This window comes from Monodon monoceros, unplaced genomic scaffold, assembly GCF_005190385.1.
Source record: "Monodon monoceros isolate NGI ecotype Baffin Bay Population unplaced genomic scaffold, NGI_Narwhal_1 Super_Scaffold_22, whole genome shotgun sequence".
Classification (NCBI taxonomy): domain Eukaryota; kingdom Metazoa; phylum Chordata; class Mammalia; order Artiodactyla; family Monodontidae; genus Monodon; species Monodon monoceros.
The window spans coordinates 42591343-42605751 of NW_021703779.1; the positions used below are offsets into that span (position 1 = coordinate 42591343).

Sequence of the window (14409 nt, forward strand, 5' to 3'; positions counted from 1 at the left end):
ACTCCACGAATGTCCATTCTCCAATATGTGTGACCCCCATGAGAGTCCAAATACCCATGTGTGTGACCCCAGAGCCACCCACACCACAGCCTGTCACCTCAGCAGTGTCTGCTCCCCAGTCTATACCGAGGAGTGTCCATCAACTACTCTGTGTGACCGCAGGAGTGTCCACACCTCAGTCTCTAGCCCCAGGGGTGCCGACTCATCATTTCTTTGACCACAAGAATGTCCACATCCCTTTCACTGAGATTATAGTGGTGTCTACAACACAGCCTATGTGACTGTAGGACTGTCCCCACGTCAGTCACTATGACCCCAGGAGTGTCCCGTCCTCTGTGGAACACCATGGATATTCATACCCCAGTCTGTGCAACACAAGGAGTGTCCAGTCCACAACATGTGTGATTTCAGGAGTGTCCACTTCCCAGTGTGTTTAACTTCCAGAGTGTCCCAAACTCCCTCTGTGTGACCCTGGGAATGTTTACTCTCCAGCACGTGTGACCCTTGGAGTGTTCACACCTCTGAGTGACCTCACATCTGTCTACACTCCAACCTGAGTGACTCCAGGAGTGTCCAAACCCCCATCTTTGTAGCCCCACATCTGTCCACACCCACTCTATGTGACCTCACTGCTGCCCACACCTCAGGCTGTCTGACCCCAGAAGCACACATCCCAGTCTGAGTGACCCAAGAGGTTCTACTCTACAATCTGTGTCCATGCCCCAGGCTAACTGAGCCCTGGGGTGTCCACACCCCAGTATGTGTGACCCTACGAATATCCACTAACCACTCTGGGTGACTCAGGAGTATCCACCCCCTAGTGTGTGTGAGCCCAGAAGTGTCCACATACAGATCTGTTTGACCCCAGGACCATCCACACCCTAGTTTGTTTGATTGTAACAGTGTTGACAACACTAACCAATCTGACCCCGGAAGCATCTACACTCCACTCTGTGTGATCCCAAGAGTGTGCCGTGTCCAGTGTGTGTGACTCCAGGAGTGTCCACGCCCCAATGTGTGTGACTTCTGGAAAGCCCGACCCCCATTGTCCACTGTGTATTCTGCCTCATGTGGACGTCACACTCCTGTCTATGTGGCCCCAGGAGTGTTCACACCCCACCCTGTGTGACTCCAGGATTATCCACACCCCTGTCTCTGTGACCCCAAGGGTGTCCACAAACCAGTCTGTGTGGCCCTAGGATTGTCCACACAGCAACCACCCAATGGTATGTTCTGAGACGGTACTAGATTCCTCGGTGCTGCCATTCCTGCACACCCTGTGCGTGTGACCTGAGGGGTTGCTGCTCAGGCCTGATTCAGGGGATCGCTCTGTCCCTAGCTCCCTCCAACACCATAAAGTGGTCTCTTCTATCCCTATTTCCCCTCACGCTCTCCAGGGGACCATTCGGTTTCCATATCCCCCTCCCCAGCCACACGCACACGTGCACACCCACATCCCCAAATAGACAGTCCCAGCCTCAGCCCCTGCAGGTCTTGTAGAGAGCAAAGGCCAAAGCAGCCAGCCTCCTGCTGCAGACCCTGCCCCACAGAAAGCAGTGGAGAAGAAGCCAGTAAAGGCACCACTGATGAGAGTGAAACCTTCCAGGACCTTGTGAAACATCTAAAATTGGACACCCTCCTCCGCAACTAGAATGTCAGCTCCACGTGGGCAGGGACATTTGTCTGTCTTGTTCTCTGATGTCTCCCCAGCACCTAGAACAGTGCTTGGTACACAGACCTCGCTCATTAGGTGTCTGTTGAACGAATGAACCCTTTGACCCAGCAACCCCACTTCTAACTCGAAAATGTACACACATTCACAGAACTGTGTGGGCAAGACTGGTAGGAGCAAACAACTGGGAGAACCTTGTAAATGTCCATTTCTAGCCAATGACTGTTGCAGAGCGAAATGAATGGTGGGGGTTTACGATGTACCACAGAGCCCCGCCCGATGTGCCGCAGAATGAGTGGGACCTGTGTGTGCCTCTGGGGTGGAGGTGCCTTCCACAGGACATGCTGTTGACAAGGAAAAGTAGTGGGTGGGAGATGGTTATGGTGACACTGCATGCGTGTGTGTGTGTCTGTGTGTGTGTGCATGTGTGCGGGCCTGTGTTTGGAAGGAAACACCAGAAACTGACAGCAGTGGTCATTTTTGGAGAGTAGAGTGGGGATCACCTGTGTAGTCCATATACTTGATGTGTTGTTGGCACCTTTTATACAAACCTCTATTCACATGTTATTTGTGTAACTCTTCATAAAGGAACATCTTATGCAAAAAAACAATATGCATAGCACAGAGCATTTGTGTGTCTGTCTGAGTGAGTATCTGGGGTGTGTCTAGGTACAAGAATCTGAAACTCACATGCCCCAGGGGCTGGACAGGTCATCCTCAAAAGAGAGGGCGCTCAGCTCAAGGTAAGGCGAACAGCAATGGGGCTGATGAATGTTCCCTCTTAGCAGTGAAGGGTGAGGGTGGGGTTGAGAGAGGGGTGGGGACGGGGAGGACTCCAGGGCTCACACCCCAAAAGGATTCAGAAACATTGCAACCTGGGACAGAGAACACTTAATAGCTTCACAATCTTGGCTTGGAAACAGACCGATTATAAGTCAGAGTGGTTATACTCTAACTTGGACTGTTCCTAACTTCATACCCTGGACACAGACTCCCAAACAGATCAAAGATCTCACATTCTGCAGACACAATCTAAATAGATCAGAGGCCTCACACCCTAGAATAAAGGTCCCCCACAAAACTTTGGGATGGGTGGTTTTTCTATGTTATTACAAAGTAATCCCTTATTATGGATTGAATGTTTGCGCCCTGCCCCCCAAATCCACGCCTTGAAGACCTAACCCCCAATGTGACGATACTAGGGGCCTTTGGGAGGTAATTAGGGTTAGATGAGGTCATGAGAGTGAAGTCCTGGTGATGGCATTAATGCTCTTATAAGAAGACACCAGAAAGTTTCTTCTTTTTCTCTGCCATGTGAGGACATGGCAAGAAGGTGGCCATCTGCAAGCCAGGAAGAGAGATGTCACTAGAACCCAACCAAGCTGGCACTCTGATCTTGGACTTCTGGCCTCCAGAATGGTAAGAAAATAAATTTCTGTTGTTTTGGCCACCCTGTCTATAGTGCTACATTATGGTGGCCTGAGCTGGCTAAGACACACCTTAAGCTTTTACTTTCGAGGCGCTGAGTTTTATGTCAGAGTCCTTATACTTGCCCCATCTACCTCGGTCACCACCAGCAGTCCCCAGTCCGTGGCCCTCCCATTCCTGCCCCTTGATCTCCAGGCACTGAGCCAGAGGGTTGTCCAGAGGCCGGGGGCAAGGAAGCCTACCATGCTGCGCCATCTGCCCTCCAGGCTGCCAGCCAGGATGTGGAGCAGGATTTCGGAGAAGCAGGTGAACAGCGTGGCCCATGGGGGTCTGGGGCACTGGTATTGGCACCAAGGCTGGGCGTTCCCAGCCGGGCCTGGTAACCTGCTTCCCTTTCATGCAGGCTATCCCGGTGTGCTTTCATCCATTTTCCCGTCCTCTCTTCCTTCCTCTTTCAAAGACAAGCAGAGGGCAGCAGAGGGACACGGAAAGTCCCTGTTCTAACACACAGTCTGCCATCAGCACGTCTGCCAGGAGTGGGCTGCTGCTTCACTCGGCTCCTGGCTCCCTCGGGGCGGTTCCGGGGAGCCAGTTCAGCCACGGCCATCTGGATGGGGTGGGGTGAGGCGGGGAGGGGCCAGGAAACAGCGCTGACCTTGAGGTTTGCTAGAAGAATTCCAGGGGTCCCTGGCACCCTGAAGGAGACTTTGAAGAGGACTTTGTTGAAAGATAGAAGCCTTCCCTGTGGAGGAGGCAGGAGGGAGAGAATCATATTTTGGATACTCTAGTTTATATATATTTACATATATAATATATGTATATACATATACGGTTGTTGTGAGGAATAAAGTGGATTATATTTTGTGTAGTGCTTAGAACAAGGTTTGGCACACTGTAAGCTTAAGTGATTACTATGTCTTGCCGTGGAAAGGGAAAGCTGCCTGCCATTCCAGTAAACAATGAATGTTGCCTGCCCTCAAGCCATCAGCCACTGTATGGCAGCGGTGCGCCCTGGAGGAATTTAGGACAGAGAAAAACAGGATACTGGCCCTAGATAGTTAACATGCATATCTGAGAAATGATTTCAATGAGCCCAGACTCTTGCATCTTCTCATACATAAAGCACTAAAATCATTAACTTGGAATGTCTGCTTTTTGTGATTAGCAGTAATCTTTTGATGTTTGACTACATGGTTGTTTTGGGGGTTTTTTTCAGCAAAAACTCTTATATATCCAGGTTCCTCCCTTACCTCTTTGGGGCAGTTCCTGAGAGCTATCTGCGAGGCTGTCTCCTGGGCTACAGTCCTCAGTCCTCAGTAAGGTCCTGAGATAAAGCATAACTCGCAACTTTTAGGCTGTGCATTTTTCTTCAGTCATCTTTTTCAAAACCAGCCTCCCTAACCTCGCCTTGAAAACCTTGCATGATCTGGCCCTGCCTTCCCCTTCTCCTCCTGTCTCACTCTTGGATTCTAAGCCACATGGGCCTTCTTCCAGTTCCTTAAGAGAGCCAGCTTTGCTTACCCTTGAACTTGCAAGGATGGAGCTCTGCATCTGCAAAGCAGAATCTGGGGAGTGAATGTGAGCTAGCAGGGCATTGAATAATGGGAGGAGTAGGTTGAGCTGATTTCCAAAAACTGATCAAAGTTGGGGGATGTGGCTAAAGCAGTGCTTAGGGGAAATCTGTAGCTCTAAATGCCTATAGATCAGAAAAGTTGAAAATCAAGTACCTAAGATTTCATATCAGGAGTCTGGAAAAGTAACAGCAAATTGAACCTGAGAAAGTGGAAGGAAGGAAATTATAAAGATAAGAGCAGAAATTGGTAAATTGGAAAACAAACATACAACAGAGAAAATCAATAAAGTCAAAAATTGGTTCCTTGAACAGATTAATAACCTATTAGTAATTTCTGTTTTTTCCTCTTAATAAATTAAGAGAAAAGTATAGACTACCAATATCAGGACTGAAAAGGGAGTGCTATTACGAATCCTACAGACATTAAAAGGTTAATAAGACTTTTTTAAACATATGACTTTATTTTCAATGAAGCCCAAACATCAGTCATTTTCTCATTCTACTGCTTCTGTGTTCATATGGATCCTCTATATCCATGAGGACGAACTCAGGAATTTTGCTAATGCCTCCTTCACTCATGAAAATAGAAAAGCACAGTACTTTTTTAAAGCTGGGGCTCAAGTGAAATCAATTGTTTAAAATGTAATGGTTTGAAATGGAATTGAACACAGTAGAATAGAACAGGATAAAATAGCATAGGGTGGAATGGTATAGCATGGTGGAATGGAATAGAATAGAATAGAAAGAATAGAATAGAAGTCAGATTTGTGCCAGGCACTGGGCCTAATTATTGTAGTAGATATTCATTAACTGAACAAATATTATTGAACATCTGCTAGTTGTTTGGGATTCAGTGGGGAACAAAACAGAAATCTCTGCTCTTACGAAGCTGATATTCTAATCAGGGAGACAGATATTAGCATGCGCAAAAGGCTTTGAGGCCCACACTGGTCAGAATGGCCATCATCAAAAAATCCACAAACAATAAATGACGGAGAGGATGTGGAGAAAAGGGAACCCTCCCACACTGTTGGTGGGAATGTAAATTGGTACAGCTACTATGGAGAAAAGTATGAAGGTTCCTTAAAAAACTAAAAATAGACCTACCATATGACCTAGCAATCCCACTCTTGGACATATTCCTGGAGAAAACCATAATTCAAAAAGATACATGCACCCCAATGTTCATTGCAGCACTATTTACAACAGCCAGGACACGGAAGCAACCTAAATGTCCATCAACAGATGAATGGATAAAGAAGTGTGGTACAGGTATACAATGGAATATTACTCAGCCATAAAATGGAACGAAATTGTGCCATTTGCAGAGACATGGATGGACCTAGAGACTGTTATACAGAGTGAAGTAAGTCACAAAGAGAAAAACAAATATCATATAATATTGTTTATATGTGGGGTCTAGGAAAATGGTACAGATGAACTTACTTGCAAAGCAGAAATAGAGACACAGATGTAGAGAACAAGCGTATGGATACTAAGGGGGAAAGGGAGGGTGGAATGAACTGGGAGATTGGGATTGACATATATACACTACTATGTATAAAATAGATAACTAATGGGAACCTACTGTATAGCACAGGGAACTCTATTCAGTGCTCTGTGGTGACCTAAATGGGAAGGAAATCCAAAAAAGAAGGGATATATGTGTACATATAGCTGATTAACTTTGCTGTACAGCAGGAACTAACACAACATTGTAAAGCAACTATACTCCAATAAAAATTAATTTAAAAATAAGGGCCTGGGGGCTTCCCTCGTGGCGCAGTGGTTGAGAGTCCGCCTGCCGATGCAGGGGACATGGGTTCGTGTCCCGGTCCGGGAAGATCCCACATGCCGCGGAGCGGCTGGGCCCATGAGCCATGGCCGCTGAGCCTGCGTGTCCGGAGCCTGTGCTCCGCAACAGGAGAGGCCACAACAGTGAGAGGCCCGCGTACCGCAAAAAAATAAAAATAAAAATAAAATAAGGGCCTGGGACTTCCCTGGTGGCGCACTGGTTAAGAATCCGCTTGCCAATGCAGGGGACATGGGTTCGAGGCCTGGTCCGGGAAGATCCCACATGCCGCGGAGCAACTAAGCCCGTGCACCACAACTACTGAGCCTGTGCTCTAGAGCCCGCGTGCCACAACTACTGAAGCCCGCGTGCCCAGAGCCTGTGCTCTGCAACAAGAGAAGCCACCACAATGAGAAGGCCGCGCACCGCGACGAAGAGTAGCCCCCGCTCACCGCAACTAGAGAAAGCCCGCGCACAGCAACGAAGACCCAACGCAGCCAAAAATAAATAAATAAAATAAATAAATAAATAAAAAATAAGGGCCTGAGGGCTAAAGGTACAAGGATGGCCTTTATGAGGAACAGGCAAAAGGACAATGTGGCTTGGAGTTCAAGAGCAATGGATGAGGCCGTAGAGATTGGGGGTCATGGTAGAGAGTCTGGAATTTTAACAAGATGACCATGACATCATCATCATCATTGTTAACCCTTACAGCACTTCCTATGTCAGGCATTGTCCTAAGCCCCCCCCTTTTTTTGGTCACTCCCCTCACACACACACACACCCACCAGCCTGTGGGATCTTAGTTCCCCGACCAGGGATCGAACCTGGGTCCCTGGCAGTGAGAGCGCTGAATCCTAACCACTGGACCACCAGGGAATTCCCCCCAACTCGTTTTTTTAAAATTGTTCACAGCAGTCCTATAAAACACATATAAAATCATGCCCACTTTCTAGAAGGGGAATCCAAGGCACAGAGAGTAAAATGTCAGTCTGGCTCCAGAATCTGTTATTTTGACCACTATACTCTGCAACTTATAGTGCACAGGCATCTTATAATCCTGTAGCAGATGAAATGTAAATATACAAATTACTAAAGAATGCGAATCAAGAGAAAGATCTGATGGGAGGTGTGCTGAAGGCAGGAAGTGAGGGGTGGGGCGGTGTGCCCTCCCACTGGGTGTCAAGGTTGATCTGTAGGCACACATGCCCAGAAACATTTATTGCATCTGAGATGCTCCCTTCTTGTCCTGTCCTCTGTTATCGTAACTGTAGAGTGAGAAAGGAGGGGACTGGGTTAAATTGGCCAATAAAGGGCTTGTACTCATGGGGTTGGGCCTCCTCGGTGTCTTATCATTTCTTACAAAAGAGATCAATTCCAGCTCAGGGAAAACAAGGGAGAGTTTGGTTTTGGTCTCCACTCCCCTATCTTCACCTCTATCCCTCTGGAAGGAGGAAAAGAGCAAGAAAACAGTGGAGAGTGGTCATGGCAGACACATGGACTCTTATGAATCTACACATGAGCAATAAGTACTGAAGATTCCTCCCAGGACTTTCCCCTTGAAACGGGGGTAGAAGGAAGTATAGTCACCGAGGAGGTGAGAGGAGGTGGGGAGAAGGAAACACAGGAAACATGGGTGTGACTAGTGGCAGTGTGGTCTCTTCTCTTTTCTCTCTTTTTTTAGTCATGGAGGGACAACAGTCAGACCCCTTCCCTGTGTCTTATCCATAAACTTGACCACATTGTGATGACAGTAAAGAGCATCAAAGACACCTCTATGTTTTATTCTAAGATCCTGGGCATGGAGGTCATGACTTTCAAGGTAATCACTTCTCCAAATGCCAAATTGCAGGTGGGGTAAAACTTGATTATACTATTTTAAAAAGTAACTTAAAACTCCAAAGCGCACACACACACACACACACACACACACGAGAATCTGTGAGAAAAATTTAAAGGATCAATGGAGGAGATTCCAAACTCTGAATAGTAGGACTTCCAGAGAGAGAATGGAGAAAAAAGGAAGGGAAGAAATTACCATAGAATAATCAAGAAAACTTTCCAGTCTTTATATGGAAAGGGTTAACTGAGTATCTGGCACACTGACACCTAGATATGTTCCTATGAAATTACAGAACATCAAAATAAAAACAAATCTCCTAGAAGCTTTCAGAGAGGTTAAAAAGAAAAGTAGTTCAACTACAAAGGAAAAGGAAATATGCAGATTTCAGATTTCCCAAGAGTCAGAGACCAGAAGACAATTGAAGAACAACTTCAAGATTCTGAGGGAAAACATTTCAACCTAGAATTCTGTGACCAAGCTATTAATCAAGGTGAGTATAGAATGAAACATTCTTAGACATAAAAAGATGCAGAAACTTTGTCTACTTGCTTTGAAAATTACTTGAGAATATGCTATATCAAAATGAGTGCTTAATCCAGGAAAAAGAAAGACATAAAAGTCAGGACACCGTGGATCCCAAGAGGAAGATCCAGAAAGATACCTAGAAAACAATCAGTCCAGTCTGGATCAGAAGGAAAGGTCTCAAGAAAAAGAGCTTCAAGGTAAAAAGGAGGTTTCCAGAGATTGACTACAATCCTTGAGAATTTGGAACTTCAAAAGTGGGAGATGCACAGACACTGAATGTGTCTTAAACTGAAGGGGCCCATGGAATGGCAAACAGGGTAAAAAATGTAAAACTAACACAGAATGCTATGCATAAAAATAGAATTATGCAATATCAGACTGGATATATACATAGCAAGACAGACAGCTCTTAAAAGATCATGCTGAATGAAAAATGAAGAAGCCAAATCAGGTCTATAGCATGGTACCATTTATAACATACACACATAAAAAAATACACTTTTTACAATAACTTATGAAAAACCAAAGGATGAACATCAAACACATTAAAATCATTGCCCAGGGTGGGGACAGGAATGAAGAATGGAGATAAAAAGATTAAACATACAAATAAAACTAGAGAAGGGTCTTGCGTGGCCCAACAATGATAGTGAGGCATATGAAGCCTCAACCCCCGTTATTTGGACACACTTGAGTGAAATTTCAGTACATCTAGGATCAAGAAAAGTCCTAAGAGCTGCAGTAGTGGAGGGTGGGTGTATCATCTATAAAAAGAATGAAAAACAGATTAACATCAGACTTCTTATCAGCAATACCAGATTCAGGAAGACAACGAAGCCACATATTTAAAAGGCTGTGAGGGGACTTCCCTGGTGGTCCAGCAGTTAAGACTCTGCACTCCCAATGCAGAGAGCCTGGGTTTGATCCCTGGTCAGGGAACTAGACCTCACATGCATGCTGCAACTAAGAGCCTGCATGCCACAACTGAAAAAAAAGATCCTGCACGCTGCAGCTAAGACCTGGCACAGCCAAATAAATAAATATTTTTTTAAAAAATAAAAAAAATAGGGACTTCCCTGGTGGCGCAGTGGTTAAGAATCCATCTGCCAACGAAGGCAACATGGGTTCGATCCGTGGTCCAGGAAGATCCCACGTGCCGCGGAGCAACTAAGCCCGTGCACCACAACTACTGAGCTTGCGCTCTAGAGCCCGTGAGCCACAACTACTGAGCCCGAGTGCTGCAACTACTGAAGCCTGCGTGCTGCAACTACTGCGCGTGCCTAGAGCCTGCGCACTGCGTAGAAGAGTAGACCCCACTCACCACAACTAGAGAAAGCCCCAACACAGCAATGAAGACCCAAAATAAATAAATAAAATACATTTATTTAAAAAAGTAAAATATTAAAATTTTTTAAATAAAAGGCTGCAGGAAAATAACCTACAACCTCAAATTCTATACTCAGCCGAACTATCATTCAAGTGAAATAAAGTCATTTTCTGATAGAATGGATGTAGTATCCATCATGGTGAGATGAAAGGGACATAAAATGATTTTTTTAAAAATGGCAGAAGTTGAGAGGCACAGGAGAGGGAGGCAGGATGAAGAGGATAGTCGGGGCAATGAGATACTATGTTCGTCCATCAAAACATAAAGACGAAAGTGGGTTATTTTAAAATTGTAAAGGAACCAAAAGAGGAGCTAAAACCGATGACAGAATTTCGTTGGGAGGGGTAGTAATGTGGATGAGCTAAATTCTCATTTATCTTAACAGGGAAAGGATAGAAAATGTCTGAAGTTGCTAAATCAAGACATAGTGGCACATCAGTTAGGGATTGTTTGGAGGCATGTGGGAGAAAATTTAACTACCAGCGGGTTAAATAAAATAGAGTTTTCTTTTTCTCTCATTCAACAATCAGTCCAGAGGTAGGCAGGAAGGGCTCGGGCAGTGGCTGGAAGGAGGAAGTGAGTGGGCAAAAAGCATCAGCTTAGTGGGGTGGGGAGGTCCCCAGATGCACTGCTCACAGCCTCTGCGGACATCTCATCGTCTCATCTTACATGGTCACCCAGCAAGGAATGCTGGGAAATGCAGGTTTTTAAAGCTGGGTGTACAATAAACCCCACTGAAACTTGGGTTGTGTTTAAAAGAAAAGGGGAGAAATGTATATTAAGTAGACAGATTGCAGTCTCTGCCATGGGTAGTATAAACATATTATTTGGAGTTATGGAAATAATTTCCAGAAGAAACATATACACACGTTGAAAGCAGTTTGCCTCTAGGGAATGAGACAAGCGTGGGACAACGGGCTGCTGTTTTTCATCAAAAACCTTGTTCTACTTTTTATTTTTTAACCTTGTTGGGGTAGGTAGGGGGCTTTGCCTCACACTCATCTTGGAGGTTTAGTTCCAGGTTGTTTTCTCCCCCAAATAGGGAGGCCGGAAAGCATTGTGTTTGGGAGACCAGAAATTTAACCTCCATGAGGCGGGAAAGGAATTTGAACCTAAAGCCGCTCACCCAGTCCCTGGCTCCCTGGATATATGCTTGATCACAGCCTTTGAAGGAAATGGTCCAGCACCTCGCAGTGAGTCAGACTTCCATCCTCTTTTGAGAAAGCTGCTGCAGATGCAGTGAAAACAGAAGCATGACTCAAACTTCAGACATAACAGGTTTCATCACATCCAGATAAGATCTATGCACAATTGTTTATTCACTATTTTTATTGACATCATTTTTCCCTGTAAGCAAATGTATTTTTTTTAATAAACTTATTTTATTTATTTTTGGCTGTGTTGGGTCTTCGTTGCAGCACGCGGGCTTCTCATTGTGGTGGCTTCTCTTGTTGCGGAGCACGAGCTCTAGGCATGCAGGCTTCAGTAGTTGCAGCACGCGGGCTCAGTAGTTGTGGCTCGCGGACTCTAGAGCACAGGCTCAGTAGTTGTGGAGCACAGGCTTAGGAGGATCTTCCCAGACCAGAGATCGAACCCATGTCCCCTGCATTGGCAGGCGGATTCTCAACCACTGCGACACCAGGGAAGCCCACAAATGTATTTTAAAAGAAAACTTTACATCACCCTTGTGAAAAAAATTATACCTAAACTCTATTTATATAAATACATTTATGTAAAAAGAAAATGTTCAACCAAGTAAATGAAAACCCATTATATCTTGGCATAAAGGGGAGGTAACTGTAAAAACAAACAGCTATAAAAGCATCACAATGCCATTAGATTATAGCCACTTCCATTGCCCCACTCTCTGGGCCTGACAAATTTAGATTTGGCAAGTAGTTAAGGACTTCGCATCCACCAGAGACTTTCTTCTTTGTATAATCAGAGGACTGAAAGAGGATTGAAGAGGGAATAATTTCTGACTCACTGTTATTTAATTTAGTGTCCTTGTAATACTTAAAATGATTTCATTTGAAGGGGTCATTTGTTCTCCTTTTGGGGAACACAGATTGAGGTATTAAATACACTTCATGCAAATTGACCTGGACTGCTTTGGAAAATATCAGTGAAAAAGTCTGGTTTGGAAGGAAAGTGGGTAAAGCATCGGGATTGAGGGTATGGACTTTGGCCCAGACTTGCCTGGGTTTGAATTCTGACTCTGCCACTTACTAGATAACACTAGGTACATTATCATCCCCATTTGACAGATGAGGAAACTGAGGTACACAGCAGTTAGGTACTCTTCTTGAGGTCATAAAGCTAGTAAGTAGCTGGAGCAGGGTGAGGGAGGGGAGAATGGTAGGAGATGAAGTGAGAAAGATATAGGGGTCTTCTAGGCCACTGTAAAGAATGAAATTTTGGTCCCACACATGGACTGTGATGAATGGCTTTTGTTCTCTCCTCCCATTTCAGGCTTGTGATGTCCCCATTGAGGAGGGTCCAGTCCCCAGAATGGGGGAAAAAGGGGGCAAAAGTATGTCCATCTACTTCCAAGACCCTGACAGAAACCTCACTGAGGTGTCCAACTACATCTCCTTGTGATGGAGGCTAGCTCTCTGCCATCTTGTCCCCTGCTATGTCGCCCTTTCCCTTCCTTCCTGCAAACCCTCACCCAGGCCCAGAAACCTCTAAGAACTGAGGACTTAGGCACTTCACACATCCTGCTGGAAGATCTGAGGCAGGTTTGGGACCAACATGTCTGAGTGTCCTCCATCCAAGCTGCCCCAATAAATTAATAACTTTCAATTAATATGAGCTCTTCATTAATTACTGTTTCAGCTTTATGTATGGGTGTTTGTCTAGGACGTGAGGTCTCTGAGCTGTTTGGGGGTCAGTGACCAGGGTATGACATCGCTGAGGACCAAATTTAGGGTCATCGCCTTCGGATTTAAGGCCCCTGACAGATTTCTCCTTGTCAGTGAGCCCATCCTTTTTCACCCTTTTTGATTCACCTCACTCCTTCCAAGTGCTGCCTGCTGTTTCCTCCACCACATTGGCTTGACTGAACCCCAAGATCTCTGTGATTCCCATGGGGCCTTCACAGCCCAGATGATACTACCTCGTCCTGGAGCACCTTAGCTGGTCTCATCCCTGGGGAATGTGGCACTTTCTACCTTTGGATCTGGTACATTCAGACTCATCTCAACTGAGGCTCAGCTCCTGACAGAGTAGACAGATGGGACAAGAACAAATTTCCTCTGTTTCTGTCCCCTTCCCCCACCATTTACTCAGTCAACCAACCAATAAACATACATTGAGCACCTACTGCATGCTTGGCCCTGTTCCAGGCATTGGAGACACAGTGTTGAACAGAAGAGATAAGCACATCTATGTTTGTGGAGCTGCCATTCTAGTGGGAGAGACAGAAAAGAAATAATATTAAGTAAGGAAAATATCAAGGGTGTTAGAGGATAAGTGCTTTGGAGAAAAAGAAAATATGGAAAAGTGGTGACACAGATAAAAATCACTGGGGCAGTTTCCAATGTGTAATGGGATGGTCAGGGGAAACCTCACTAAGGAGACATTTGAGCACAGACCTGAAGAGATGAGGGAGGGAGCCGCGCCAATAGCTGGAGGAAGAGCATACCAGGCAGAGAGTACAGCCAGTACAAAGGCCCTGAGGCATGAAGGGGCCATGGCTAGTATGTGTGAGGAACAGCGAGGAGGAGGCCGTGCAGCGGAGCAGAGTGAGTGAGGGGGAGCGGCAGGAGGTGAGGTGGGAGAAGTGGAGGCACAGATCACGTGGGGCCTCACGGGCCATGGAGAGGACTCTGGCTTTTACTCTGAATGGCAGGGGAGCCGCAGGAGGGTCTTGAGCAGAGGAGGGCCATGATCTGACTTAGGATTTAACAGGCTTCCTCTGGCTGCTGTGAGGAAAATAGACTGCAGGGTTGAGGGTGGAAGCTGGGGGACCCTGAGGAGGAGGCCACTGCAGTGGTCCAGGTGAGCGATGCTGGTGCTGGCAGGGGAGGTGATAAAAAAAAAATGGTTAGATTCTGGAGATACTCTGAAGACGGAGACTGGATGAGTTCACCAAGAGAGAAAATGTCAACTAGAGAAGAGGCCCAGGGACATTTAGAGTTCTGAAACAAGAGGAGGAAACAGCAAATGAGGCCGGAAAAGAGGAAAG

At 45.8% G+C, this 14409-nt stretch overlaps 1 protein-coding gene across 1 annotated transcript; it reads left to right on the forward strand.

Moving 5' to 3' along the window:
* The first annotated feature begins 3343 nt into the window (after positions 1-3343).
* Positions 3344-12844, forward strand: GLOD5 (glyoxalase domain containing 5). Its single transcript, XM_029241508.1, is given in 5 exon segments — positions 3344-3406; positions 8150-8287; positions 11263-11381; positions 11383-11413; positions 12693-12844. Coding segments are annotated over 5 exon segments (480 nt in total). The 3' UTR covers positions 12822-12844.
* Positions 12845-14409: the final 1565 nt, after the last annotated feature.